This window comes from Salvia hispanica, chromosome 5, assembly GCF_023119035.1.
Source record: "Salvia hispanica cultivar TCC Black 2014 chromosome 5, UniMelb_Shisp_WGS_1.0, whole genome shotgun sequence".
Classification (NCBI taxonomy): domain Eukaryota; kingdom Viridiplantae; phylum Streptophyta; class Magnoliopsida; order Lamiales; family Lamiaceae; genus Salvia; species Salvia hispanica.
Genome location: NC_062969.1, coordinates 28,597,724 through 28,625,704, shown reverse-complemented (window position 1 = coordinate 28,625,704; position 27,981 = coordinate 28,597,724). Strand labels below are relative to the sequence as shown.

The 27,981-nt window shown below is 38.4% G+C and overlaps 4 protein-coding genes across 5 annotated transcripts; 3 read left to right on the top strand and 1 right to left on the bottom strand.

Annotated features, from left to right (window-relative positions):
• The first annotated feature begins 32 nt into the window (after positions 1-32).
• LOC125188748 lies at positions 33-8,229 on the top strand. Of its 2 annotated transcripts, none has more exons than XM_048085778.1 (11): positions 33-289; positions 726-905; positions 986-1,168; positions 1,254-1,353; positions 1,435-1,456; positions 2,425-2,467; positions 2,706-2,858; positions 3,222-5,334; positions 5,474-6,830; positions 7,396-7,479; positions 7,737-8,229. In XM_048085778.1, exons 2-11 carry the CDS (start codon positions 838-840, stop codon positions 7,799-7,801), a joined length of 4,188 nt encoding a protein of 1,395 aa, XP_047941735.1. In that variant the 5' UTR covers positions 33-289; positions 726-837; the 3' UTR covers positions 7,802-8,229. The 2 variants fall into 2 exon arrangements, with proteins under 2 accessions (XP_047941735.1, XP_047941737.1); XM_048085780.1 differs by having other exon boundaries at positions 33-355.
• A 718-nt stretch (positions 8,230-8,947) lies between these two features.
• On the top strand, positions 8,948-11,625 carry LOC125187238. The gene is made up of 5 exons (XM_048083791.1): positions 8,948-9,056; positions 9,190-9,802; positions 10,379-10,564; positions 10,647-10,738; positions 10,821-11,625. The coding sequence occupies exons 2-5, from the start codon at positions 9,194-9,196 to the stop codon at positions 11,425-11,427; spliced, it is 1,494 nt and encodes a 497-aa protein (XP_047939748.1). The 5' UTR covers positions 8,948-9,056; positions 9,190-9,193; the 3' UTR covers positions 11,428-11,625.
• A 582-nt stretch (positions 11,626-12,207) lies between these two features.
• Positions 12,208-15,053, top strand: LOC125187603 (25.3 kDa vesicle transport protein-like). The gene is made up of 6 exons (XM_048084227.1): positions 12,208-12,374; positions 13,339-13,546; positions 14,012-14,172; positions 14,257-14,403; positions 14,621-14,697; positions 14,842-15,053. Exons 2-6 carry the CDS (start codon positions 13,359-13,361, stop codon positions 14,923-14,925), a joined length of 657 nt encoding a protein of 218 aa, XP_047940184.1. The 5' UTR covers positions 12,208-12,374; positions 13,339-13,358; the 3' UTR covers positions 14,926-15,053.
• A 79-nt stretch (positions 15,054-15,132) lies between these two features.
• LOC125187601 (nuclear pore complex protein NUP107) lies at positions 15,133-26,359 on the bottom strand. Its single transcript, XM_048084226.1, has 24 exons — positions 26,190-26,359; positions 25,276-25,601; positions 24,458-24,527; positions 23,955-24,070; positions 23,662-23,693; positions 22,661-22,786; positions 22,195-22,353; positions 21,169-21,261; positions 20,899-21,066; positions 20,465-20,563; positions 20,071-20,303; positions 19,928-19,985; positions 19,353-19,441; positions 19,094-19,225; positions 18,854-18,976; positions 18,465-18,563; positions 18,196-18,384; positions 17,709-17,883; positions 17,465-17,621; positions 17,069-17,271; positions 16,375-16,516; positions 15,888-16,048; positions 15,604-15,720; positions 15,133-15,428 (listed from the first exon to the last, which is right to left on the bottom strand). Exons 1-24 carry the CDS (start codon positions 26,267-26,269, stop codon positions 15,360-15,362), a joined length of 3,216 nt encoding a protein of 1,071 aa, XP_047940183.1. The 5' UTR covers positions 26,270-26,359; the 3' UTR covers positions 15,133-15,359.
• Positions 26,360-27,981: the final 1,622 nt, after the last annotated feature.

Below are 27,981 nucleotides of genomic sequence, written 5' to 3'. Positions count from 1 at the left end.
CTCCTGTCTCTCTCTATACACAGTTTTTTTTTTTTGCGTTACGGAGAGACAGGTAGAGGAGAAACAGGAAGAAAGAGACATCAAATTCACACACACTCCACAAAGGAGTGAAACCTAAGTCCCTTTTGTAGCTTTCTTTCTTCTTTTAATCAGCATTTTGAACTGTAAAAGCCCGAAACCCTTGCATTTCTTTTGAAATTCGAATCACATTTCGATTTCGTGGGGGTGTTGATTTTGCATCCGACGATCGGCTTACCGAACTCAAGATCTCCGCATTGGCATTGTTGAGGTCAGCTCCGGATTTTGCTCAATTCGTTTCGTGTTTAGTTGGTTTCAGCAGAATCGGATTTTCTAGGTTTGTCAGTTTTGTTGCTTCAAGGTTCGATTTTGAGCTGAATCTGTGTTTAGGGAGTAGTTGATTGATAAGGTTATTTACTTTATTATTTCTGGGTTTATTCAGATCTAATTGAATGGAGTGTAAGTTTTTGGTTAAAGATTGGATTTTGAATTAAGATCTTACTCGTTAGCTCTCATCTTATTGGTTTTCTTACTCTAATCTCAGTGTATGAATATTTACGGAAGTGCATTGTGAGTTGGATTTGAATTCATCTACATTAATGCATTTGGGCATGATTTTTAATCTCAATTATCTTAATTAATGCATTGGGGCTTTCTTATAATCGATCTTATCCTTTTAAATTAACCTTTTTTCACTCGGGATACAGGATACTATAGCTTGGAACTAAAAATAGTAGATACATTGTGGTTTATGTTGAGATTTTTGGCAATGCAACCGCATATGTGAAAGAGACCAAGAAAACATAACCGTTCACTAGTATGGTAAAGATGAAGTCAGACACCCCTCTTGATTATGCTGTATTACAGCTATCTCCAAAGTGCTCACGGTTAGATATGCTTAACGATTTTCGTGATGATTTGACCATTTCCTGATGTTTGTTATTCACTATGATATCCTTTTGGCCAGATGCGAATTGTTTGTTTCGAGTGATGGGAGCACAGAGAAACTAGCCTCAGGATTGCTTAAACCATTCGTTTCACATTTACAGATTGTGGAGGAACAAGTTGCCTCTGCTTCACAGTCAGTTAAGCTTGAAGTCGGCCGCCATAAGAATGCTGAAACATGGTTCACCAAGGGTACACTAGAGAGGTAGTGTGATTTGCAACTTGCTAGTACTCTTGTTATGCATGCAGCACTAAATCTAATGTCCACGCTTAACAATTTTAATATCTAGGTTTGTGAGATTTGTGAGCACACCTGAAGTTTTGGAACTGGTCAATACCTTGGATGCTGAGATGTCACAGCTGGAAGCCGCTCGAAGGATTTATTCACAGGTTATTTATTTTTGTAGCTGAAGTCTTAACTGGCAATTCTGTGGAAGAATTTTGTCTAATTAGCGTTCTTACCGATTTCAGGGAGCAGTAGATCAACTTTCTGGTATGGTTTCCTATTACTTGATATATTCTCTATTTCTATGAAAATGCATCATAAGGTTGCTAGTAACTTGCATGTTGTATTTGTTTCTTTTTTCTCCTTTTCTTATTTGAAATATGACGAAATAAAAGGAGATGGAAAGAAGAATCTTTAAATAATATACATTCTGCATAATCAAAAAAATTAGATGGCCTGACCAAAGTTACCAGTATGACTCCATAGCTATCTACAATAAATTAGCTCTAAGTCATGTTGTGCTAGACGATTTTCGATGTACAATTTTCTCCCAATAGCTATTTGGTTTAGTTAACGATCTCGAGAAACTAGAAAGAAAATAAAGCTTACTCTTCTCATGATTAATGGAAGAGCTTGTGCTGTTGGTTTGCTGTGAGTCTGTGACTCATTAGCAGCTATACACTGAGATGAGATTTTGCTTTTATTCACCTGTGTTCATCATCTTCAAGGGAATCCTCGTATCTATTGAATGATTGATCTAAAAAACAAGCAAGCCTTCTAGTATAAGAAGAATTTACCACCACATATCCTGTGGTTGCCCAACCTGAAGAAACTAAGATGATAGATAAAGAAAATCAAACAGCTTGTGTTGTCGCATCTCTACACAACACTATAACTGAAGAAAGTTCTTTGTATAAAGTTTTAAACCACTGCTCAACCAATGTAGTAGGCTTGAAAATGAATGAAGCTTTTGCAGTTACTAACATCCTCTGTAAATGGTAGCCATGCCAGCAATGTCGTGTACCGACATTTGATATAGATTGTACTTTAATTTCATTGCATGACATTACCTATGATCTTCTTACCAATCATAAGATGTTAGGGGCAGTTGGAACATTTTCTTGGCAGGGGAAATTCTTTCACCTGTTTTGCCTTGTGTATATTATCATATTCTCGCTGATGTTATAATATATAATGATGATCACCCCGTTACTCATTGGATCTATCGTGTACAGGTGGAGGTGGCTCTGGGGCGACAGCTGGAGATGATGCCACAAAGTATGAGCTCCTAACTCCTTCACTGTTGGTTTATTACATCTGTACCTGTATGAATTTATGATGATGATATATTATATTACTCGAGTTCCAGCATAGTTTATTGAGGAAAATGAAATCGTTTACTCCTTATCTGCTGCAGAACTGGATATAACTTAATGTTTGGTGTAGCTTCTTAGTTTGTGCTCTCTTTCCTCTCTCCCTACCTCAACTTATATATTCATTATTGTCATGAATGCAGGAAGGAGCTTCTGAGAGCTATCGACGTGAGGCTCGTTGCAGCCCGTCAGGACCTCTCGAACGCCTGTGCTCGCGCTGCTGCTGCTGGCTTCACCATTCACACAGTCTCAGAACTTCACAACTTTGCCGATAGCTTTGGTGCCCGTCGCCTAAAGTAAGGACTCCTGAAACATGCAGGCACTTCTCTATGTCTACGTGTGTGCTTATAAAATGAAATCATCAATATACTCAGTTGCATTAGGTTAGAGAAGAGACGAACACAGTTTATAATTATAAAGGAATCCTCTGTAATAAAAAGCAGGTCTAAACATATTTTGGGGTTTTATGTTTGTTTATCAAAATAAGAAACAATTGTTTTATTTTAATAAAAAATGTTTAAAAGATATGTTCCTACCAAATTTTAAGATGGCTTCCCAAAAGATACATATTAGTAAAATTTACCCACATTGGGCCCTAAATCTGGGCATTCCTCATTCGGTTCTATATAAAATAATGAGGATCATGTGTGTATTTTCAGTGAAGCATGTTGCAAGTTCAAATTGCTGAACGAAAGACGCCCCGAACTTACACACCCATGGACATCTGTGTCCGACTCTCGCGCCTCGTACGGCTCCGACATGTCAATCGACGACGATGTGCCACCTTCTCCGCAGCCGCGCCATGAACATGCATTGTCTCAACCGCCTGATCTACCAGTACGTCGCGCTTTCAGCAGAGAGTCCAGTGTCGAGAGTGAAGCAGGAAAAAAGACGAGCAATGGTGCTGCTGCAGAAAAAGAATCCAAGGATGAGACGTCGACCCCCGATCAGGTCCAGTCGATTCAAGCGAGTCAGCCATCGAGGCGCCTCAGTGTGCAGGACCGAATCAACATGTTTGAGAGTAAGCAGAAAGAAAATTCTGGCGGGAAGCCCGTCGAGCTGCGGAGGTTGTCATCAGACGTTTCAGAGAAGGCGGTGTTTAGAAGGTGGAGCGGCGCTAGTGATATGAGCATTAGCCTTGATTTGAGTTCTGAGAAGAAGGATGTCGATAGCCCTGCCTGTAACACGGCGCCGCCTGCACCGGCTTCTTTGGAATTTAAATTTTCAACTTTGATTGATAACAATGCAGAGGTATCATCTGCTGCTAAGCCGGATATGAAGGTTTTGCCTAGCTCTGGTGGGGTCGGGGACGGCGGAACCAAAGGTGTTTCCTTTTCTACTTCTGAGCGGTTGATTGAGTCTAACAATAAAAATTTCAATTTGGGATCTAGTGAAAGTGGTGTTTTGAAAGATCAGCAACGTGGGAAGACCCAGTCAAGGTCGTTTATAAACAGGGTTGAGAACCAAGAAAAATCCGAGGATGATTTTAAAACACAGGATATAGGTAGAGACAAGGGGTTAACTGGATTTGGGAATCAAGGGAAGGCTGAAGTGTTTAGTGGCGGCAAGACACAGATGACTGGATTCAAGGATCAGGTTTTGTCTTCGTCTCATATTAGGCATATGCAGATAAAATCTGGTCAGCAGAGTGAAGGTTCGGAACAAAGTGAAAGTTCTGAATTAAGGGATGAGTCTGGTATGGAAGTTAAGGTGAAATCTGCTCAAAAGAGCGCTACTGGAACCGGGGTAGTAGATGGTGGTGCCGGCTCAAGAATCTTGCAGGCCTTTGCTTCCCGTTATAAAGGGATTGAAGGGGATTCTTCATCTGCTCAGCAAGAGGTGAGGTCTGTTAGGGAAACTGAAGCAGCTGAAAAGAAAGAAACCCGCATGTTAGAGAAGGCATCCCGTGAGGTAACACCTTTGGCGAAAACTGAAGTTGCTGGGAAGAAAGAATCCCACATATCTGAGAAAGTATCAGATAGTCATGTGTCAAACCTTGAAGATTCTGGGCCTCAGAGATCAAAGTTCAATAGACAAGTTTTGACTGCTGAGCTGAATAAGAGGACACGAATTCAACGAGTTGATGCTAGTTCTAGTGGGAACAGTAGGATACAGTTTTCTGGTCAAGTAACAGTAGAGGCTCAGGACGGTTCTGATTCTTTCTCAACGCCCACAAGCCAAGCTCAGAGAGTGAGGCAGGCAAAGGGTAATCAGGAACTTGACGACTTGAAGATAAAAGCAAGTGAGCTTGAAAAAATGTTTGCTGAGCATAAATTGCGACTCCCTGGAGACCAATCCAACTCTGCCCGTAAAGGAAGGTTAATGGAAACGCCACATGAACCATCAAGTAGTTCACACTACACAAAACCAATAGTAGATGACAACTACCAGTCAGCTCAACCCAGTAGGATTTCTAAGAACTCAACCAAGTTTGATACTGCCTCCCCCATGAAAGCTGTCGATAGCCAGTACGACAGTGATGCTATGAATACACAGTTTTCTGATCTCAGTGTTACAGATAGCTCCCGAGGGAAGCTCTATGATAGATATATGCAAAAGAGGGATGCAAAGCTGAGGGAAGATTGGAGTGCCAACAGGGAAGAGAAAGAAGCCAGATTGAAATCCATGCAGGATAGCATTGAGAGGAATAGATCAGAGATGAAAGCTAAGTTTTCTGGATCTGTAGACAATCAAGATCATGTATCAAGTGCTCATCGACGTGTTGAGAGAATCAGATCATATAATAGCAGGTCTATTATGAAAAGGGAACAGGTAGATCTATAGTTGTCTTATAGAGATGTATGTCTCTAATGAATGCAACCATCTTACTTCTATTTTCTAATTTTAGCATTTACTGGAGTTAGCCTTCTCTTGATTTTTAACCGACTATATAAAAGTTTCCTTTTGACAGCAACACTTAGATTTTGGGGACAGTGACAACGATGAGGAAGCATTAGATCTTCCAGAGCAAAATAATCCTAATGAGAATAAGGGTTTGAATGATGCCTCTTTTAGAGATGGTAGAGGTACCCAGGGCAAAAGGCATTTAACCATTAATAGAAGTTCATTGTCCACTCCTCGTACTGCAGCTCCTGTTACAAGTTCTGCTTCAAAAAATTCTAGCATTAGTTATGGGAAGCGAAGAATGGCTCCGGAAAATCCACTTGCACAATCGGTCCCAAACTTTCCAGAAATGAGAAAAGAAAATACCAAGCCTTCTGGAGCCAATAAAACAACACGTTCACGAGTTCGAAGCTATGCCCGCAGCAAAATCTCAAATGACGAAGCGGCTGTTAGGGAGGATAAGTCACGTCGATTACAGTCCCTCAGGAAAAGTTCTGCAAATCCAAGTGATTTCAGAGAAATGTCTTCCATGGATTCTGATGTTATTGTATCCACACCGAAACTAAATGAGGAGATCCAGAAAAATGTTGTAACCAGACCTTTTCTTAAAAAGGGCAGTCGCAAAAGCTTTGTATCTCAATCGAGCATTGCTAGTGAGAAGGCCTCGGGAGTATCTGACCAAATACACAATGAAGATGACAATTTTGACATGGAATCTGGAGCTGAGGAGTTTTTAAGTACGGTTGATGATGAAGGAGAGGAAGAAATTGAGAGCTTAAAGACTGAAGTTCAGAATGTTTCTGACAATGAGGAGCTAAAAGAAGGGCTGGAACCAGAGTATTCTGTTAATTCGGGTTCAGAAAATGGTACTGGTGGTTTAACATTTTCTCTTGTGGACCAAGCTTTAGGTTCTAACCTGCCTATTGCTTCGAGCTTCCACCCTGCTGAATCTGTACCAGATTGGTCGGGGGAAAGTCCTGTGTCATGGAATTTACATTCTCAGCATCCCTTTTCATACCCTCATGAGATGTCTGACATTGATCCTTCAGTGGACTCCCCAGGAGGAAGTCCTGCCTCTTGGAATTTGCACTCAAATCAATTAGAAACTGATGCTGCTCGAATGAGGAAGAAATGGGGAACTGCACAAAAGCCCATGTTGGTTGCACATTCCTCCAACAATGTTCCACGCAAGGATGTGACACGTGGCTTCAAACGATTACTGAAGTTTGGAAGGAAAAGTCGTGGTTCAGAGAGCTTGGTTGACTGGATCTCTGCGACCACATCTGAAGGAGATGACGATACTGAAGATGGGAGAGATCCTGCCAATAGGTCATCTGATGATCTGAGGAAGTCGAGAATGGGATTTTCTCATGCTGAAACTTCTGATGATGGCTTCAATGATTGCGAGTATTTCAATGAATCAGGTGATTTAAGATATATGTTCGTACATTCATGTTTACATCTCTATTTCTGTTCACAGAGATTTGCAGTGCCAATATATGTGCATGTATATCTTCATGTCATAGTTTTACCTCCATACGCCGAGTTCTGCATATAGCATTGGTAAATATTATGAATGAAAATTTAACCAGTGGTAGAGCATTATGTTATTGCTAATTAATTTTTTTTCTCAGTGTTCTAATGCTTGTCTGAGCTCAAACCACATTCTTCAGTTTTATGGCTCAATGTTATGGTTGTATCCATAAACCCACTCAATATCACTTTTGTTCATCGAGTCATATCAATATCATTTTCACCAGTGTCTGCTTATGGTATAGAGCGTTTCGCCAATTTCTGCTTATGCTGGAATTATTGGAAAGATTGGTTCTGCATTGTGGTTGGTTTAGATGATGCAATTTTCTTGAAGTCCCTTAAATTGTTCAATTTGTATTCTAGTAGTACTTTTTTTCGCAGCTTATGAATCATAATGATCTGGTTTGTGCATATAAATGTTTGTTGTTAACCCATGACCACTTTTTTATTCCACAGTTCAATCTTCTGAGAATTCAATTCCAGGACCTCCAGCCAACTTCAAACTCAGGGAAGATCAAATGTCTGGAAGCACCATCAAAGGTGAAATTTACTAGACTACATTTTTTAGAATAAGAACTTGTAAAATTATGAAAAATTGTCTTGCGTTTAACCTTATCACACGGATCATGTAGCTACAAGACTCGTAGATTTTATTAGATATCTTCTTTCTGGAAATGTGCCTTTCTTTTGCATGGTCAACTCGACGCGCACACATTTCTTGTTCTTGGTGTGGTGCTATCGATTGATGCTAATGGTGCACATACCTGGTTAACTCTGTCTTGCTACTGATTTTTCAGCTCCAAGATCGTTTTTCTCATTATCAACATTCCGGAGCAAGGGCAGTGATTCGAAGCTTCGATAATCCTGGCTCTGAAAACATCTCCAGTGTACAAACATCACCTGTCATTGAAGGCATAGATGGCTATTCCATTAAGCTCTACCAGCACAAGATAAGTATCGTGGTACACTCTGCGGGCTTCGTCCGGATTTTAGCCATATCTTGTAGAACTTAAATTGTTATGTGATGAACTCATAGTTCCAATTGGTGGAACAACTGTATGTGTTTTTGGTAGGTAAAAGCATTATTTTTTCTGTAGTCAAATTCTGTTTTGCTGCATTCTAATGTAAAAAGGTAGTTTGGAGAATGGAATATGAAGTATGATGTTAATACCTACTGCTGCTGCACACTTTAGAGGAAGAAGAATCACAATTCACAATCAATATCCTCTGTAGTGTTATACTCTCTCGATCACAAAAAAAACAGTCCAATTTTTTCATTTTAGTCTATCATACTGTACCTACATTATCTTTCTTTCTCTATTTTATCAATTTTTGTATTAAAATTCGTGTCATGATATGAGATTATGTTTTATGGTGCGATCCAATTAGAATACAAGTAATCAACTAAGCGTGCAAATGCTTCAATTAATTTTGGAATGTGTACAAGATAGTATTATGTAATTTTATTGGATGCTTGATTACCGGCTAACTTAAAAACTAACCAACGCATGAGGGTGGTTATCATTAGTGGTGAATCATTCTTTCACGAAAAAAAGCACCTAATTTCACATAAAAACATACTCTACTAGTATAATGTTTGTTTGATCATTTTGCCTAAAATGGTGCCTTTATACCCAACAAATAATTCAATTAGGTGTAGAATATGCCAAATTAAATAACGCATGGGTGATGGGTACACCTAAACCAGGTTATACTATGAAATACTAAATACCACAACTTTAGAAGATGATAAACAAATGATACATGCATTTGACTTTAAATTGATTTTGTCTCTTCCACAGTAATCAGAAGAGAAGAGTGACACAACAAAATCCAATCATATCGTGGCTACTAAGATATTATAATTACCCTCACCTATTACAATAAAGCCACTCCCCCTTCCTTGATATGGAAATCTCAACTCTCAAAAGGGGAGGGGCGAAATCGTAAATTCACACCCCAAATCTTAGTTATAGAACAAGATTGTCCCTTGGCTTCAAAGGCATGAGGAAGTTGTTAATCATTACGTGCCTCCCATGTAAAGTAATGCACCTAGTTCATGCCTTCCAAGTTCCACCACGTTCATACCAAATATTCCCTTTTTCTGATTAATTCAGGTAAATTTTTGTCAATCTTTTGCAAGAATCTTTGCAAATATAAGTCAAATAGTTTGGCTTGAAAAAATCCATATTGGCTTTCAAGTTATATATTAGGTTGATATTTTGTTAACAATTTTTGTGCCTGAGTTAGGAAAATGGCATCTCTAGTGCCAGGAGTGTTGATGAAGCTCCTCCAAAGCATAGACTCCAACCTCAAAGTAAGGGGCGAGTATCGGTCCGCTCTGCTTCAGGTGATCAGCATAGTCCCGGCCATCTCGGGATCCGAGCTATGGCCGGACGACGGCTTCTTCGTGAAGGTCTCGGACTCCTCCCACTCGACATACGTGTCCCTCTCGAGGCCGGACACCGACCTCATCCTCAACAACAAGCTGCAGTTGGGGCAGTTCTTTTACGTGGACAGGATGGAGGCCGGCACCCCCGTGCCCACCCTAGTCGGGGTCAGGCCGGTGCCGGGCCGCCATCCATTTGTTGGGAACCCCAAGGACCTGATGCAGCTCCTTGAGGGCTCCCAGAAGTTGGCGGTGGCTCAGGCTGAGCCACCGCCTAAAGAGGAGGAGAGTGGTGGGAAGAAGAGGATTGTGATTAAGGAGGACAAGGCTGGAGTTTCTTCAAGGTATATGCAGGGTTTGGTGAAGCACAAATCTCAAGTGATGGAATTGGATGGGAAAGAGAATCAGAGTAGTGAAATTGGAGTTGCTAAGACAGATGCATCCTTCAGATCTACTAAGCACACAAACATTGAGGTGAGCTTTCCACTTTCTCAAACCAATTTTTAGGAAGAGAGGACATTTTTTTTTAGTACACGAACTTTGCCAAACAATTATTTTTGGTCAGTGACATTTAAAAATAGCTTTTGAGATACATAAGGGCAATTTAATCTATTTACTCTCTCTTCTTCATTAAAATATTTAATTTCTCTCTCTTTCTCTTCTTCCTCATCTCAATTGTCCCTCTTCAATTCAATTCCCACATCTCAGTGTGATGCTTTGAATTCTTCAAATTGGTGAGGGAATCGACTTGAAGAAGGACAATTGAGATGAAAACAGAAAGAAGGAAGAAGAAAAAAAAAGCAAGAAATTAAATATTTTATTTAAAGAAAATATAGTAAATCGACTAAATTGTCCTTCATGGCCTCAAAGGTAAATCTTTCCCAAAAAAAATGAAAAGGTCGATCAAATGATATTAAGCCGAAGTTGACAGACCTCAAACAATATTTTCAAATGTTACGGACCAAAAATGATAGTTTGGCTAAGTTCGCGGACTAAACAAAATGTTACTTCTTTTAGGAATTATGTATTGAATGGTTTAGTTTGTCACAGACAAGGGTAACTAGTCCAGAGGGATCAACAAAGAAATCACAAACACATTCCAAGATTCTGACAGCAAACAAACAAGAAATCATCAACTCCATTTCTTTGGTTAATGGTAACAACAAGAAGCAACAGTCTACCGAGGGAACCATCTCATGGTGCAATCTGCCACCCACCCTTGTCAAGCCCGGGAAGGTCCGTATATATACTCGAGTCTCGTATTTAGTAAAAACACATGTAACTTATCGGGTATACACGATGTCGTTTTTGTGACAAGGGAATGCTCAGAAAGGGTCACTTGGCTTCTCTAGTAGCAGCACAAGCTCAAAAAGAAGCAAATTTGGCAGCAAATCTTGCCAAATGCCTAAGGTTAGTTAGGCCAATGCCTAATAATCCCGGTTCCATTAACAAAACAACGTCGTTTTAATCTTCGTACTTATATACGTTGCAGTATGTTTGCCGATATCTACTCATCCGCGTCCCCCCAAAATCCACATCTTCATCTATCAAGATTCTTCACACTGCAAAATATGATCGAAAAAGCAGATGCGACAACACAAACACATGACACGGACTCATCAGCACTGCAAGAAAAGGACAAGCCTAGCCGAAAGCCAGGCAAGAACATGAACATAAACACGAACACGCCTAAAACCATGAGGATCTCATCACAACTCAGCAATGCTGACAAGCAAGAATGGTCGAAGATAGACAACTCAAAAGAGATGAAGGAGCTGCTGAGGACACTAACAAACGAGACGCAGTCTTGGTTCTTGAATTTTCTCGAAAAAGCCCTTGAGTTCGGGTTCCTGGTTGGGCAGGAGAAGAAGGGGAAAGAGAGCTCCGCTCGAGTTCTTGAGCAAAACAACCACATCGCTCTAACACTGTCGCAGCTCAAACAAGCTAATGAGTGGCTGGATAAGGTTAAGAGCGGTTCGGGATTGGAGAAAGGGGAAATGTTGGGAAGGATTGATGAGTTGAAGCAGAAGGTGTATGCATGTTTGCTGGTTCATATTGACTTTGCTGCATCAGCTTTGGACACCAGAAAATCTCTCTGATCACAGTGTACTAAAAAGATGTGGATAAATTATTCTGATTTTTTGTGTGTGTAAATTATGGCTCCATTTTCTCTCGTTTGAAAGTGGCCAAACATCTATGTAAGCTTGGACTTTTGCTCTGCTTAAGTTTTTATAGCAGAGAGATGGAAATCATTGAACTGGGCATCATTGTGAAGATTTAACAATAATCACACATTAGATGGGAGTGCGATCTATTGCTAAGTTATTAACTCATCAACGCAGTATATTAGAAATGTTAGCACGATGATATTAACATGTTAACACAAATTTAAATGACTAACTATTTCTTTGTGTTGAGATTTAAATATTAACAACAACCTAAAGACATAACTATGTCAACTGAATTTGTGTTGACATATTAATGTCGTCGTGTTAACATTTTTTAATATAGTGTGTTGGTGAGTAAGCAATTTAAGAAGTGTTAGCATTGATTATAGGTATTCAAGCATTCTTTATTTCTTTCAATAAGTAATTTAGACTAATTAGTATTTGAAAAGTATATTAGGGGGGGTTCGGTTGGCAAGACTAGTTAGAAATGTATCATGTTTGGTTAATAAGATTAACCCCTTCAACTTAATCCTAGATGGATAGTCTCATTATAATTAGTCATAGCTTCCCCCCTCCAACTAAAATAGTCTCATGATTATTAGTTATGACAACCGAACGCCACCTAATTATACTAAATTTTCAATTAAAAAAAAAAAGTTGCTAATATTACTAAGTTCAAAATGAGATAGTAGCATGAATGAGAAATGTAGTAAACCCCAGTTTCTATTCTCATACTTGAATTTCCCCCAAAATCAAATTCTGTTATTTGCAGTTTCTTCGTTACAGATCGTTCGTTCAAATTTCTAGCCGACGATCCAAATTGAAAGGCTGCGAAACCTAACTGCATCAAACGACGCGTTCGCCTTCGCATGTGATTCGTATGCTACTTCTTTTATGCATTTCTGTTTCCGAATGCTTTGATATCCGTTTTCTGTAATCATTATGTCACGTTCCTGAATTTTAAGCTCAATGCGTCTGTATTTCTATCCGTGTTTTGTTGGATTGATTTCTTTTGAAAATGAGCCGAGGTTTTGAGATGTTTGATTGTTTGCTGCTGATGTTTTCGATCCGAAATCATGTTTTAATAGAGTTGGAGTGAGCGAAAATAAGAGAGAGGTGGAATTCGTAGTGAATCTTCCCAACATGGTTTGAAATGTGTTGAATTTGAACACTAGGTCGTCTTGTGTACTGTTCTGCAGCTGTGGAGTCGTTGTTGCATAGAGGCATAGGGTTTACTAGGTTTCACAAGGTGTGCTTAAACACTAGTAATTCCCCATATGATTGCCAGTTGTTCGGGCTTGATGTTCTATAAGCCGATTTCCTTTTCCCTAGTAATTCAACATGGTTGAATTGTTTTTCTACTAGCATTATTGTTATACTCCTCCGTCCCATATAGTTGAGGCAATTCTTTGGGCATGAGATTTAAGAAAATGGTATTTAATGAGTTAAGTGGGGAAGAGAATTAAGTATGTGAAGTGAAAGAATAACGTAAATAAAATGTGTTGATTTTTCCAAAAAAGGAAATGATTCAACTATAGTGGAGCACCAAATAAGGAATACAACTCAAATATAAATATTTTGAAACACCAAATATGTTCTTTGGAGATGAAGTTTTTCTCCAAAACTTAGTATACTTGGCATCTAAAGAACTAACAATTCCTTACTGGCAGTTGTCAGTGAACTTCTGATATCCTCTCTTATTCTCCTCTCCATTTCTTAAGATATGCTAGAACTGTATGCAGGAACATGTATGTATTTATCAAACTGTTGGAGATATATGATTCATTTGCAAATTTGATTAGAATCACAAGACTAATTATTCTTTTGCTAATTATGCCGTAGCCGTGAGACATTTGAAAAAGATGGTGAAACTGACAATGATAGCTCGTGCTATTGATGGCCTTCCGTTAGTAGAGGGATTGGATGATGGCCGTGATGTGCAAGATACTGAATTTTACAAACAGCAAGTTAAGGCTTTGTTCAAAAACCTTGCAAGAGGACAGAATGAGCCATCGAGAATGTCGATTGAAACAGGGCCATATATATTCCAGTATCCTTGTTCACATTTTGTTTGGTTAGAGGTTTATAAAAATTATATGCTTGTGCTAACTAGAAAAATCATTATAAGTGACAAAAACCTACATTTCCTATTCACTTTCTTTTTAGTAAGTAAGGGAACAATTCAACATTATTTTTGCCTTTATTAGTTTCATACCATTTGCATTTGACATCTTCATGTGGATAATGATTATACCTTAAAGTGGTTTCCACTGAATCTGTTCTTGGGGTTACCACTGAATGCATATATCACTGAATGCTTGGCATGTCAATTAACATTTTCAGTTCCTAACACACTCTTATGTATGCCTTTAATGTAATAAAAGTCCTGTACTGCTTTTGGTTGATGATTTCGTTCTGATGCCATGATATTGCCATCTGATAAATTTCATATACTTGGTGGTGTTATCCACTTTTCCTCCTCCGCTTGAATTTAAGTCCTTAATTTGAGCTGTAGTTATATCATTGAAGAGCGTGTATGCTATTTGACGATGTGTGATCGTGCTTATCCTAAGAAACTTGCCTTTCAATATCTAGAAGACCTCAAAAATGAATTTGAGCGCGTATATGGGAATCAGATAGAAACTGCTGCAAGACCATATGCTTTTATCAAATTTGGTAAGCTATTGCTCAATCACATGGTTTCTGTTATTAGTATTTGTTGGACTACTTTTTTAGTATCAGCTCTATGGCATATTCTAGATACATTCATACAGAAGACAAAGAAAATGTACCAGGATACCACAACTCAACGGAATATTTCAAAGTTGAATGATGAACTCTATGAAGTTCACCAGATAATGACACGCAATGTACAGGAAGTTCTTGGTGTTGGTGAAAAGTTGGACCGTAAGTTATAGTCTCATCAATTTTTTTTGCGCTATCAATATCCGTATGACCTTGGCTTAGCAGCTTAGTTGTACATGTTAGCATGCTTTCCCTAGTTGAAGACTTGTGTTATGGGACTTTCTAGTTGGGAGCTCTAGGCATCTGTCAAGTTGTCATTACCATCTCTTGGTCTTATGTTTTTTCCATTCAAATAGTTGATATTGTATAAACTTTGCAGAGGTTAGCCAGATGTCCAGTCGCTTGACTTCTGAATCCCGCATGTATGCAGATAGGGCGAAGGACTTAAATCGACAGGTCAGTTTGTTACAATTACAAGTTGAGTGGCATGGGTCGGATTCTAACCGCCACAATTCTGATGAAAACCAAATCTAGTAGTAATATTTTGTTGATCATTGTGTTCATAAGTTAAGTGAATTTGTTTCTCTTTGATTTGTTTAGGCTCTGATCAAGAAATGGGCCCCAGTTGCAGTTGTTCTAGGAGTGGTGTTCCTGCTCCTCTACGTCCGAAACAGATTCTGGTGATGTTTGACGGAGCTCCATACTTCGAAACAGACTGACTTAACTAGTCGCTTAGATATGTTGTGATTGACAATTGACAACACTTTAGCCTTTTCATCCTCCCTTATAAGATCATCGATCCTTAAATTTTACTACTGCTTAAACAATATTAGAGCAGGTTCAATCACCAACAATCAACGGCATTTCAAACAAGTCACAACTCACAATCAATGAAAGAAAAGTGCTTCAAAAGCTCAAAAGGTGTTAAACATGTCCTCTAGATTACATTCGATTTAATGTAAATTGTCAGTATGTGCTACACGACTAAGCCATATATAGCTCTGAATTTCTGTACCATATACCAAGAAAATGGTGCCTAGGGCTGGGCGGTGGTGTTTATGAATGCCGTTAATTTTGCTTTCATCAGCTTTAGTTTGCAGGATTCCAAATTGTGCTATTCAAGAGCCTGGCAATTCCTCAAGATCCATCTCATTTATTGAATATTCTCTCTCAGACAGGAGGAGTTCCTGCATATACACAAATGTCCAAAAGTAAGCATCATGGTACTTTTGGGGAAGGGATTACAGAAACAGGTCTTATTTGTTCATTTCTTAGAATCAAAGATTAAATGAGCAATATCTGGTTCAGGCATCTAGCAATTATATGCTCAATGGGAAGTAGAAAAGTTGAGAGGAAATTTACCTGCAACTGCCCCTTGCTAAATAAATGGAGAAAATCAGTTTCAGGAGAGGTGACGAGCTCAATTAACTCGTGATGCCTCTCTGGTCGATAGCCAGACTCCATCAGTGAAACAGATACCTATACCATTCACAAATACATTTATTACAAGTATCAAAGCACATTTTCCCTAAAAAGTCTAAAAGAAATGGTGAAGTTATGATATAATAGTCTGATTACTTTTTAAACAAATGCAGCACTTACATATACCTGATTGAACTCAACATGATTAAAGTAATTTGCATTACCTCCATACATCGAAGAACAATCTCTGGAATGCAACACTTGCGACACAGGCCACGAACTATATATGTTGCTGGCCCATCCAGAGAACCACTGGCATTTGAATACCAAGCATCCAAGCGGGAGATCTCCAACGTTACACCAGCTTGAAACCGAGCAAGCTCTCCTGACATGGAGAAATTTTTTTCAAATGTGCACACCTCATGAGTATCAAGAACTACCATGCAGGTAATTCTGACTATAGATACAAGAACTATCCAAATCGAAGTTATCTATTTTCACTCTAATTTGAAATCAACTAGGCCAGTGACATTCAGAATTACGAACCCACATAATGCTTGGAAACAGAGGCTGCAAAAGACCTAATGGCAGAGAATTCATAAATGCCGATTTGAAATCGACTCAGCATGTAATTCTGGTACCATAGAAATCATTTAACTCCAATATGCCTATCTTGCAATAAGACGATAACCATAACTAGGACAACCATACCTTTGAAGCCAGCAGCAATGACAGTAGCCAGAATCCCACCATCATTGAGATCATGTAGTCCAAGCCCATCACCCTCTGTTGCCAAGCAGCGAAGAACAACTTCAATACAAGAGTTCTCTCCAGGAGAGATGGCCACATTTGCCTGCAGACATAGAAACAACTCTAAAACTCAAAGCTATTCTTTGGAATATAAGAGATAACAATTTGAAATACTTAAAAAACATGTTATTTTGAATTTATGATTATATATAATCTGGTTCTTTGATGGATTTGATTGATTTATTGTTCTCATTGATTTCCAGCAGTGTTGATGCAATAAATAGAAAACAGTATTAGCTGTTTTCTTTTAGCATTCATCCTCAGATGTAGGCCAAATTGCTAAACTGTTATATTTATGGTTTCCTTGTTACCATTAGCTTTTTCGTGAATCCAAGAGATTGATGATTATTTACAACTAGAATTAGAATTACCAAGGACAGAGAAGTACAGGTACATGTCTATGACTATCGCAATCCATGCCAAGTAGCGAAGCAAATTACATAAGTACATTTGGGAATCCTCCAAAACATAGGAGGGTAGCACAAGTAACATTAAAACAGGAAAATGCTTAAGAGCAGCAATTTGGCACATAAAATCTTCCCAAATTCCTTATAAAACAGAGGAAAGAATTCAAAGATGGAAGTTAACTTTTTACCATCAATTCTCGATGCAGAACTTCCTCTTCACTAACTGATGAGTAAAGGGCGCTTGTCAATGTTGTGCACAATGTAGCATCAGGTGTCATACACTCACCAGAAGGTAGTAATAAAACAGCTGTGGCATGCAGTTCTAGGTAGACAGATTCCACCGATTCATGCAAATGATCTTGAGTTGGAATGAGCCAAGGATCATTGTTTCCTAAAGACAATCACAAGTATGAACAACTGTCAGTTCGCAGTCACAGTGTCAAACATTGTTTTAGATGTCTCACATTGGACATATTCATGATGAAAAGCTTAAACAACAAATCTCTTTTAACAACAAAATAACATCTAGACTAATTCCCTATCTAATCCATGGAAATGTAGATAAGCAGAGTGGAATAGCTCACTTAGTAGCAGAGAAAATGAAGACTCGAGAGATTCTCTAGCTGCAGTAACTTCCCTCTGTTTTTCCTCGGGTGATAGTTTACCAGGTGAAACCTCGGCATTTTCTAGTTTAACTTTTAGCCACTTGCGATATTTTGCATCGCAAGAGAAGTACTCACTCTGATTATTACAACAAAACTCTGGAGGAGTCAGCAATAGAGGTTATTATAATATCAATAACAGCCAGACTTAATGTGAAAGATATACCCAATCCTGGAATTCTCTGAAACTTTCAGAAACATCACGATCCTCGGTAGAATGGAGAAGTTCTGTTTGTTGTTTCAAAGGCTCAGCAAGTAAACTAAGCACTGTGTGAGCGCCAATCGGTACTGCAGGTACCCTCCACATAGAAATAAGAGCGAACTCCCGGAACAGCAAATTGCTACATCACCAGAAGAAACCAATCACTCAACTAAAACACAGGTGTGAAAATGAAAGCTACGATTAAATAAAGCAAAAAGATATGAAGGTGTGCATTTTTAGAAAAATACTGCAGCAGCCAAAGAAAAGTAGTAAGTAATACACAAATAATTAATAAGTAAACCAAGTTCCCCAAAGTCATGTATGTGGTGCGAATGTCATAAAGAGCACACTGGAATTTAAAAATAACAAAAAATTCAAGGAATCTCAGCCTACTGTGAAAATATTACAGTTCAATGAAACTCTTGAAGAATAGGATACATAAACCAACTACCTATGCATTAGTGCACGAAGGAAAAGCTTTGCAGTAACAGCTCTGGCATCATTAATTGTGGAAGGAGGTGTAAAGCAAAGCCACTGAACAACCATAGCTTTCTGTTGGCTTTGCAAGCGATGTTGCTCTGCAATATCAGAGGACTTGTCATGCTTTCCAGTACTAATTTGACGAGACCGGGACAAAATTCTGTGATGCAAAACATTGACCACATGAACAGTTTGTCGAAGTCAAAATTAGTAATGAGTTTTAAAATAAACTGAGTGTACCTTTCAATGATTTCCTCAAAACTGCCTTTCAAGTCATCATCGGGAGAAAAAGGTAAATACTCAATAGCTGAAATAAAGATCTTGTATCTGACATGCACACTGCATATGGAGAAGATGCAGCAAATGATGCTACTAGTTTAACGAGCTATATGAACAGACAAAACGAATGATATTTTACACAATCCAAGTTACATAACAACATTATTGTACATACGTGGTGCCCACTGATGGATCATCCATCTAATACCAATGGGTCACAAGTGTAAAAGACTCGCAATGCATGTAGCAGAAAGAGAAATTCTTTTATGAAGACCAATTCTGAAACGTCAATAAATAAATCACATATAACAAAATAAAGATCATCATGATTAGTACCCGTAACTGCATACCTGCTATTAAGCCTCAACTCCATCATATGGACATATAGATCGACACAGCGATGGCGGGCAAGCTGAGATGCATATATTCCAACTAACTCCTCATGCTGCGTAGTAAACAGGAACATTGCATACCTGAAAGACCATCACCCAACAAATTACACAAACTCAGAGAGAATAAATTTCACGCTGACATATTTGCATCTACAGAACCCCCCAACAGTTAGACCATCTAAACAACAATCCACTCACATGTGAATAATTAAATCACCAACTGTCGTTATCTTCTCTTTGAAAGTATCTTTCATTTGATCTGCGTGCAAGTAGCGAAGCACCAAGACTAAGTGTGCACCAAAGCGCATCATCTGTGGATCACCATGAGGCCTGAGAAACAAGATGCATGTCCAGCAGAGTTGTATTAATCATGATTCACAAACAATAAATAATGAGATTCTGCATGGTACATGAAGCATCTATATTAAATAACAGAATAATAGAATGTAAGTACTACCTGAACATATTTCCGTCATCCTCTGAAGGTGATACCCAAGAGTATATGAGGTCCAGCAAATGGGGTATGTCCCCTACCATAAGATTCATCTGCGTGGAGGATATTGTCAATGATTCCTTGCAGTAACTGCCATGATGTATCATGTATGACATTGGAACTTATCTTCCCATAAATTATATATAATTTGCTATCTTGCAAAAAACCACAACAGAACACAAAAACAGATTTATGAAAAAATAAAATAAATAAATAGATATATAGAAATAACATTCCAGTTAAAATGTCCATGAAGTGAAAGAGTGTCAGCATATGACCAGAAAGGCAAAAGCTTTTCATTTCATGATATTGATCATGGAGTAGGTTATTCACATTGCCTAAGTAAGCCAAAATGCAAAAATTAAATGAAGTGGAAAAAAATAAAAATCAAAGACTAATCCCCCAAAGGTGCAATTGCAAGCAGGTATAATAAGAAGTCAGTCATTTTTAGTAAACAAGCATCTTCTGGAAGTTAACAATATGAAATGGAACTTATACTTTAAGCACGGACAAAAAGTCTCATCCACAAGGCTTGTTACCTCAATTTGCCTTTGCTGATCCTTGCATGCTCGAGTAACAGCTTCATGCACAGTATCACTAATAGTATACAAGATGGAATTCACCCAATATCAGTTGTTGACAATAAAGGAAAATTTAAATTCCCAAAGCCTGATGCATGTACCTAGAATGAAGCTTCTGCAGCAGTGATGAAAGATTCGTTGGTTGCTGATTCAGCACATGAAGTGGCCAACTATTTGGTCCACTGGGCTGAGATACACGATTTCCTTGCCCTGGACTTCGCCCAATTGCTTCTTCAAAATTATTGAATTGGCCATCTTCACCTCGCCGCAAGCCAGCTATGCGAATATCAACTTGGACATCAAGCCATGATTTAGCCATTGCCCAGCATGCAGACTGAAAAGACAGAAAGATGACATGTGTAATACTAACATAATAAAAAGTTTGCTTTCGGAAATATCACCAGAGAATCAGATAGTTATACACAGTTCCATCCCTACCACCAGCCCAGCACAGAAGAGGTAACACAGTGGGTATAAGATTTCCTAGAGACAAACCTCCCATTCAGTGCAAACTGGTAGAAGGCGCTTCAAATTGCTGCATTTGGATGCATATACTGCACTTTCATATTTGCCACCATCTTGCTCAGCAATTTTCTCAAATAGAACAAAACCAGGAAATGAACGTCAGTTCAACAGTACAATGTAGATCATGACTATGCAGGAATGCACATATTCAAATAAAAATCTGTAAATTTGCACCCTAATTGAAGGTGCTAAAATTTCCAAGTGCTTTTCAAATTAGGAAACTCAAGAGATTCTATATCTTACACAGTTAAGTCTGTAAGGTTTAAGGATTGGATAAAGCAATGGCAGATTCCATGGCCATTACTATTTAACGAAGCAGCTTTATAAAATCCATCTTTTTATCTATGAATGTGTACATATCATATGATAAACCATTAAAGCAATGACTTTGGCGTACTACTTACTTCAGATGCACAATAGGAAGCCCATTTCCAAAGATACCACTGATGACCAATTCCACTTTCTAGTTCAATGGCCTGCAACATTCTGTTCTTGCCATTTTTCTCTAAGACTTCAAGTGACGGTAATAAATTGGAATCCCCAAAAGGAGATAAACTTGCAGCCCTCCATGGCTGCCAAAGAAAAGTTTCCACCGGACATAAGAAACTCTGTTTTTTGGCATTTGGAACAAACATAAATAAATCTAAAACTTCTGAAGTACTTCTACTTCATACCTGTCCCGCAGACCGGCAAAGATTGCAAGCCTCTTCTAGTCTCCCAGCTCTCAGAAGAGTCCAGACATCTTCTAAAAGGGCTTCATCTTGTTTCTATTATTGGAAAAAAATCCATTTGTAAGAATCAGCATGCAACGGTTATGACTAATAAAAGGTTCTTTAACATAATAATGTGGAACCAATTAAAAGAAATACTAATAAGTTCCATAAATTATACCCCAACAATTATAAATATATTTGAAATGCCACAGGGCCACGAATCATAGATGAAAAGAATACCAATTAGTGCTGCTACATCATATGGCAAGGAAGCATTATTCATCACCAAAATAGAATCTACTTTCAGAAATTTCAAGGCAAAAGTTAAGTACTCGAACAAAAGAAAAAAGAATATGGCAGGAGACAGGCACAGACAACAGTGTGGTAACATAAGGAAAACTTGAAACTAAAATACTGCTAACTTAAAGCAAAAATAAATAGTAGGTAAATCATCATATTAACGGTTATTTTTCCTAATATCTTAATTACATTCTCTTTCTTCCTCCTAAACAAATCTACAAGTTTCCATGCCCTCTTAACATTCTAATAGTTATTGTTGTCTCTTGATTGTTGTAAGATTCTAGAATTGATTTCCACTTAATTGATTCTAGGTACCATCTAACTACTAAGCATTAAAGAGGGAATATGAATAGAACCTTAGTACTATTTCAAACTGAATTTGTTGCTACAGTATATGGAAGTGTCTGATAGGCTCCATACAGCTCTGCCAGGTAAAAGCCAAAGGAAATACAATGTCTGCTCGACTTTACAAGGATGTAAAACAGCACTATAATAGAACAAGAGCAACACAACAAAGACCAAAGCAAACAAACAATCGTGACAAAATAGGAGACTAACAATCAAGCAAGTTAAGCATTTAAAGAAATAAGCATATGTTAAAAGGTAATGGCTGATGTAAGTGAAGTGACATTTTGGCCTCATGTATATATTTATCCATATACCAAAAATATTTATGCAGAAATGTACTTTATCATCAAGCAGCTGCTGAGCATGTTCTCGTGTTGGTGCATCAAAATCCAAGTGATGAATTATCTTTTGATTTGAGACACCTCTTTTAAGATGTCTTTGTGTATGATGCCAAACTCCAGAGCTTGGAAGGTAAGTGCCAACATGAGACCCCCTGACCTGAAAAAAAATGAAAATAACAATTCTGCGTGAGGAAGTCATCTTTGAAGCCTCTGAAGACTTGGTATGGGTCAACATACTGATGTGAGGCACAGTAATGGCATAAATGTTTTAGTAAGAGCACTAACAAACTTTGACATAACGTACAGTGACTCCAGAGATGTAAACCATTCAAGGCAACAAAAAATAATACCACCAGAAACCAGTGTTAAAATAAGCAGATGCACACCCACAGATAAGAGTGAAATGTTTGTTTTACTCTCATCATAATATGTTACAAACATGAATGTATTGATGCACATATTACCTTATTATCCAAATCAAGCGCTTTAGAAGCTAAACCTTCCAGCCACTGAACAATCCTGAGGCATAATTGTGCTGTATAATCTTCTATGACAAATTGACACGCCTCCAAATGGGAAGTTGTTGGGAACTGTCATAAAGTAACTCATTTAGCATGTATAACAATTAACAAACCAACAGGACTATGTCAGAACTGAGAATACTAACGATGAGTCGATGACATATGAAAAACTATATGACTAAGAGCATTCACTATGGAAGGGCCTTCCCAGAGGGCCCTTCTTTTTTTATTATTTCCACATCATCATTTTATCCCACATTTTCCAAAGGGCCTATCTCCCAGTAATGGAAGGGCCTATCAAAGGCCCTTCCCACTTTCCATTTCATGTCCACATCGTTAATATTTGTATATTTCAATTTTAATTGTTCACTCAACTAAAATGCGATAAAATGGTGAACACAAATAAATTCACGACAAATAAATTATACAAAACATACTTAATTAAAAAAAAACATACTTTTTAAAAATATACAGAAAATAACCAACAAAAAACACAAATAAAAACCTAGAAAAAAACACCGATGAAAAAAACAAATAATGCGAAGAGTTGTCGGAATCCATTTTGTAGAGAGAGGAAGTGTAGAATGAGAAGAGGGATGATGGGAAGTGGAGGGATGAATGAAAATGATGGGAAGTGGAGGTATATATAGAGAATTAAAAATAAATTTCAAAAAAAATAAATATAATATACGATAGGGCCGATGATCGGCCCTTTCTCCACAATGAGGGACGATCAAAGGCCCTATCCATCGGCTTGGGCCGATACAAAGGTCATTTGGGGGGGGAGGTAGGGTGGCTGATCATCGGCCCCTCCGTTGCAATGGTTGGCCGATGGGGGAGCCGATCAACGCCTCATTTGATCGGCCCCCCATTGTGAATGCTCTAAAAACAAATTTAAAGTGAATCCTATCATGCTACACATGATGTTGTTAAATTATGGATACCAGGAGTAGATCATTTCTGAGTTCTTCATTTCCTGCACAAAAAATAAGAAAATACCTTAGCTTTATATACTTCCTTTGGAAAAAATTATAAAATCATTAACATACAAACAAACAAAGAACAAACTTGAAGGCTGAAGTGTTTGATTCAGACAGACAACAAGATGCTTCAGGACTCAGTACAATATAGGTTAACTTCCAAGGTTTTACTACTATGGAGAGTATGGAATTTCGAAAACGATACTCTTAGAAGTAGATGCAAGAACATAAAAGTTCTTTACAGTTAAGCAGATTACCCTTCCCGTATAAATACCATAGAAGAGACCACGAAGCAGCTTCATCAAGCAAGAATCGAGCTTTCTTCCTCATTAACTTATCCTCGATTATTCTATACCTCTCGTTGGCACCATATCTGCACCCAACAACAGATTGGTCATTACTCAAATTGGAATCTCTAAAAATTATTCATCTTTTTCTTCACCAACTAAAGGGAGCAAATAGTGGCACACATTAGATGAATGAATAAGCCAAACATAGGCATCTATAGAGAGTTTATCATTGACTATGATTTTTCCAGGTTCAGCAAAAAGATTCAACCACCCTTCACACAAAGCCTGCTATTTAGAATTCATCAAAATGCATATAATATGTAGTTAATACCAACAGCATCTAGATAGCAAGAGAAACAATGTAAAATGGAAAACCAATACCAACCACAAATTCTCCTCAACCCTCTGAAAAAATTGTGGAAAAAATCTATTAACTGATGAAAGCAGTATTTAAGTTAACATATAAACACCTAATTGACTCTGAAACACTGCGGCATGAACTCTCAAAACGTAGTATCAGATCGGGGATAGGCATCAACCCTGCAGAATACAAACAGCAAACTGAGAAGTCAATTACTTGAAATTAATACAGTTGCTGGCTCAACAATGTGCCAAAAGTTGTAAGTAAGCTTCCTAAAGTACAACAAACAATGTTTATGAATATGTGGCAAAAAATTAGCATTTGCTTATCAACGCAAGAATACCAAAATGCAAGTGTGGCTTACAGATGCATATACAACAATTAGACTCCAACTATGTTATCATAGAATAGTAACTAGCTTATTGGTTCATTTTATACGTCTCTATGCCCAACTAAAATTTGTTCTTGTTGCATGATAAACTCATTACTCATAACAGATACTTTAGCATCTACCTCCAGGCTCCAACAGATCATGCCCCTAGGTCTTTAATTCTTTATTATCTCCTCAGTTTCCAGTGCAGAGAACTCATGATATATGCGACTGATCATCTTGCATATAAAGCAATATAGAGGAAAATTTTGCACATTTTAAGGGCTCTAGAAATGTTTTGAGACATATATAATCTATAGGTCCACATAAACTCCATCATTCTATACAGCAAACAGCTCATCAAGGACGTGAATATAATTATACATAAAACAATATCCAAAGTTCCAAACAAAGGTCTAGTATAGTCACTTCTACCCTACAGCTGCCAAACTTAGTAGTATAAAACAAAGATGTGGAATGTCTGTATCTGCTGAGACATCCCTCAAAGCCTCAACACCAGTTGCAAATTTCATAAGCCAAACAACACGATTAAGTACCTTGAAGACTAGAATCCAATAGAGATGCAAACAAAGAGAAAGTCGTATCTGCACTTTCAATGTGCTCATCTTCTTCCTTCTTGCAGACCTTAAGAGATTCACTTCCCCTCCTGCGTATCATATCAATGTCACCATCAACTGTGGAAACTCCATAACTATCATGGTAAGATCTCCTTTTAGCAGCAGATTCAAAAGGTGTTCCTCCGAAATCCGTCTCATGCATCTCAACCTCATGTTTAATGTTTTCAAGAAATAAAGCAGCATTACTGAATCTTGAAGCCGAATTATCATGATGAGGAGATAGGCTAGAGCCAGGATGTCTTTTCCTGCACATGTTGATATATTTTTAACTCCAGTAACCCATCACATAAAATCCATAAAACTCAGAGAGCATTTGAATAGCTAGTTTATATAAATATCTCCCAAATTCAACACCTGCCTCAAGACAGCATTCTATAGCTCCAGAATATCAAAGGAGACACTTGTTTGAAAATTGATGAATTGAGATATTTGGACACACTTGTATTACTATTTCTTTAGTCAACTCTGAAATGGAGTCCTAGTCTATTTCTGTACCGTAACTCATTAAAGATACAATCTGCTCCCAACTAAGAGATGCGGCGTATAAACAGATAAAATAGATCCCCATGACAGTACCTCCGGCTCTGATCCATATAATCAACTATGCGAACTTGGACAAATTATGGATAATTCTACCAAAAAAAAGCAGGGAACAACAGGCAAACTCCCAAATTTTGAGAAAACAAACATTATGCGAGTATTGTAAAAACAATTACGGAGCTTGAAATTTGCAAATGCAGATCCTAACACCAAGCATAACGCATAGAAACTGAGAAACAAACAACAAAATCGATGCCCAGAATCAATAGAATCGGGAAAACAAATCAAATTACCCGTATCGACGGAACCGCTCTCTACTGCTGAGATTCTCTGGATCGTAATAGCTGGGAGAAACATCCATGTCGACCTCCATGGCCAGAGAAACTAGCTCGCCGACTGAGGATGGAAATTATAACTCAAGTTAGGGCTTTACAGGCGGGAAGGGTTTAATTCTAGAGTAGTAGTACTATTTTTATGGTGCTGTGCAGAAAACGGCGCCGTTCACATCATTTCCTACCTTAATTCTTTTGCCTTTATTAGTCCATTCCCCTACATCCGTTTTCCTTTTTTTCAAGTCCCCTTTTTCTGTTTTTCATTTCCATTTTCTTCTTAATTATTACTAGTATTAAACAAGAATTCCTTTTAATTTCCTGAGTTAAACTTTTTTTATATTTTATTTGTTTTCTTTTCGTGAAACACTTCCACATAATTTTTGTTGATTATTTTATTATATACTCCTACTTTATTTTTTTGTTGGTTTCAGGATTATAAGAGATAATCGGGCGTAATACAATCCAAAGAAGGAATACAAAAAGGAACAAACTGAAACGAATTACAATATAGAAACTGAAACAGTAAACCGTGAACAAAATTAGCCGAGTCGAGGAGGCCTCTTTCCGCGAGACGAGATAGGCCCCGGTAGTGCTCTTCAGATTGGCGTTTCGTCCCCAAAGATAAAACGCTGACGTCTCTGATGAAGCAGCACCGCTATCAGCAGAGCTCCGGCGAACTGGATGGAGGAGAGAGCAAAGCTTTCGACGGAAAAACAATGCAGAGAGGGAGAGAGAGTATGCAATGTATGCTTTGTGTATTCTAGCTTCTGGTGTGGAAATGCATGGAATGGCTAGCCTATTTATAGGCTTAGTCCACTGCAGGGGGTTAACAGTCATGATGGCTATCATCATTCCTAGACTCGTAACGGTCGTCGGGGTCGGTCCGTGACCCCTGGATGCCGAAGGCACCCTTGGGGTGATCTCGTAGTTCCTACGGGGTGGAGATGATGGGGTCGGTCCATGGATTTTCCTTCATTTTCTTTTGCTGCATTTCGCTCAAAAGGTTGAAGGACCGAAAAAAATTTGGCTAAAAAAAGATGTTGCGGAGACAGGATTTGAACTCGTAACCCTTTTGGTATGAATAGTTTATCGGTCTGGGCATGGATGTTCTTATTTGGGTCATCGGTTACATGATGTTACGGAGCTGAAGCTGAGAGGATGAATCTAGACGCGTCTAGGTTCATTCAAACGACGTGGACTATCATGTGTCAGCCACGTTGGCTTTACCGCGTCATACTGACGAGGTGTCATCCCGCTTGGCTCGCTGACGTGGAAACGGTGGTGGTCTAAAAAACTAGACCCACTAGCCTTGGGTCGAGCCCAGGCACCAAGCCCACGACCAGACCCAAGTAACAGGCCAAAGGCCACCCAAAGACCAATTGCCAAGATCCAAGGACAAGGACACGAGCACGACGGCACGCGGCGCGCGCGTGTGGGCTCTTACAGCCCATCTTAGTCCACTATAATTATTACATGTAATAATCCTTGTTATTAAATACTAGATTAATAAGGTTGTAACTTCCAATGTGGGATAATTAACTCTCTTAATTAACCTCATAGCTTCTCTCATAGCTCATTTAATTAGTTTGCAATTTTGCACAACTTTAATCCATTATTTCTCTCTCACCGGGACTCAGATTTGAGAAAATGAATATACCACGGTCATCTACTCCGAACGTAGATCGACGCTGTGTCATTTAATTTCACAAACTTAAATGTATCGTTGAAATTATAATTGGTCAAAGTCCATTGA

Coding starts and splice junctions, on each gene's coding strand:
- LOC125188748 (XM_048085778.1), top strand. CDS start 838: ATGGTAAAGATGAAGTCAGACACCCCTCTTGATTATGCTGTATTACAG. Junction 2,468..2,705: donor GCTGGAGATGATGCCACAAA/GTATGAGCTCCT, acceptor TCATGAATGCAG/GAAGGAGCTTCTGAGAGCTA. Junction 5,335..5,473: donor CTATTATGAAAAGGGAACAG/GTAGATCTATAG, acceptor TCCTTTTGACAG/CAACACTTAGATTTTGGGGA.
- LOC125187238 (XM_048083791.1), top strand. CDS start 9,194: ATGGCATCTCTAGTGCCAGGAGTGTTGATGAAGCTCCTCCAAAGCATA. Junction 9,803..10,378: donor CTAAGCACACAAACATTGAG/GTGAGCTTTCCA, acceptor AGTTTGTCACAG/ACAAGGGTAACTAGTCCAGA. Junction 10,739..10,820: donor AATCTTGCCAAATGCCTAAG/GTTAGTTAGGCC, acceptor TATACGTTGCAG/TATGTTTGCCGATATCTACT.
- LOC125187603 (XM_048084227.1), top strand. CDS start 13,359: ATGGTGAAACTGACAATGATAGCTCGTGCTATTGATGGCCTTCCGTTA. Junction 13,547..14,011: donor ACAGGGCCATATATATTCCA/GTATCCTTGTTC, acceptor TTTGAGCTGTAG/TTATATCATTGAAGAGCGTG. Junction 14,404..14,620: donor TGTTGGTGAAAAGTTGGACC/GTAAGTTATAGT, acceptor TAAACTTTGCAG/AGGTTAGCCAGATGTCCAGT.
- LOC125187601 (XM_048084226.1), bottom strand. CDS start 26,269: ATGGAGGTCGACATGGATGTTTCTCCCAGCTATTACGATCCAGAGAAT. Junction 19,442..19,927: donor ATCAGCAAAGGCAAATTGAG/GTAACAAGCCTT, acceptor TCCTCCACGCAG/ATGAATCTTATGGTAGGGGA. Junction 16,049..16,374: donor CATTGCTGCTGGCTTCAAAG/GTATGGTTGTCC, acceptor TCTCCATGTCAG/GAGAGCTTGCTCGGTTTCAA.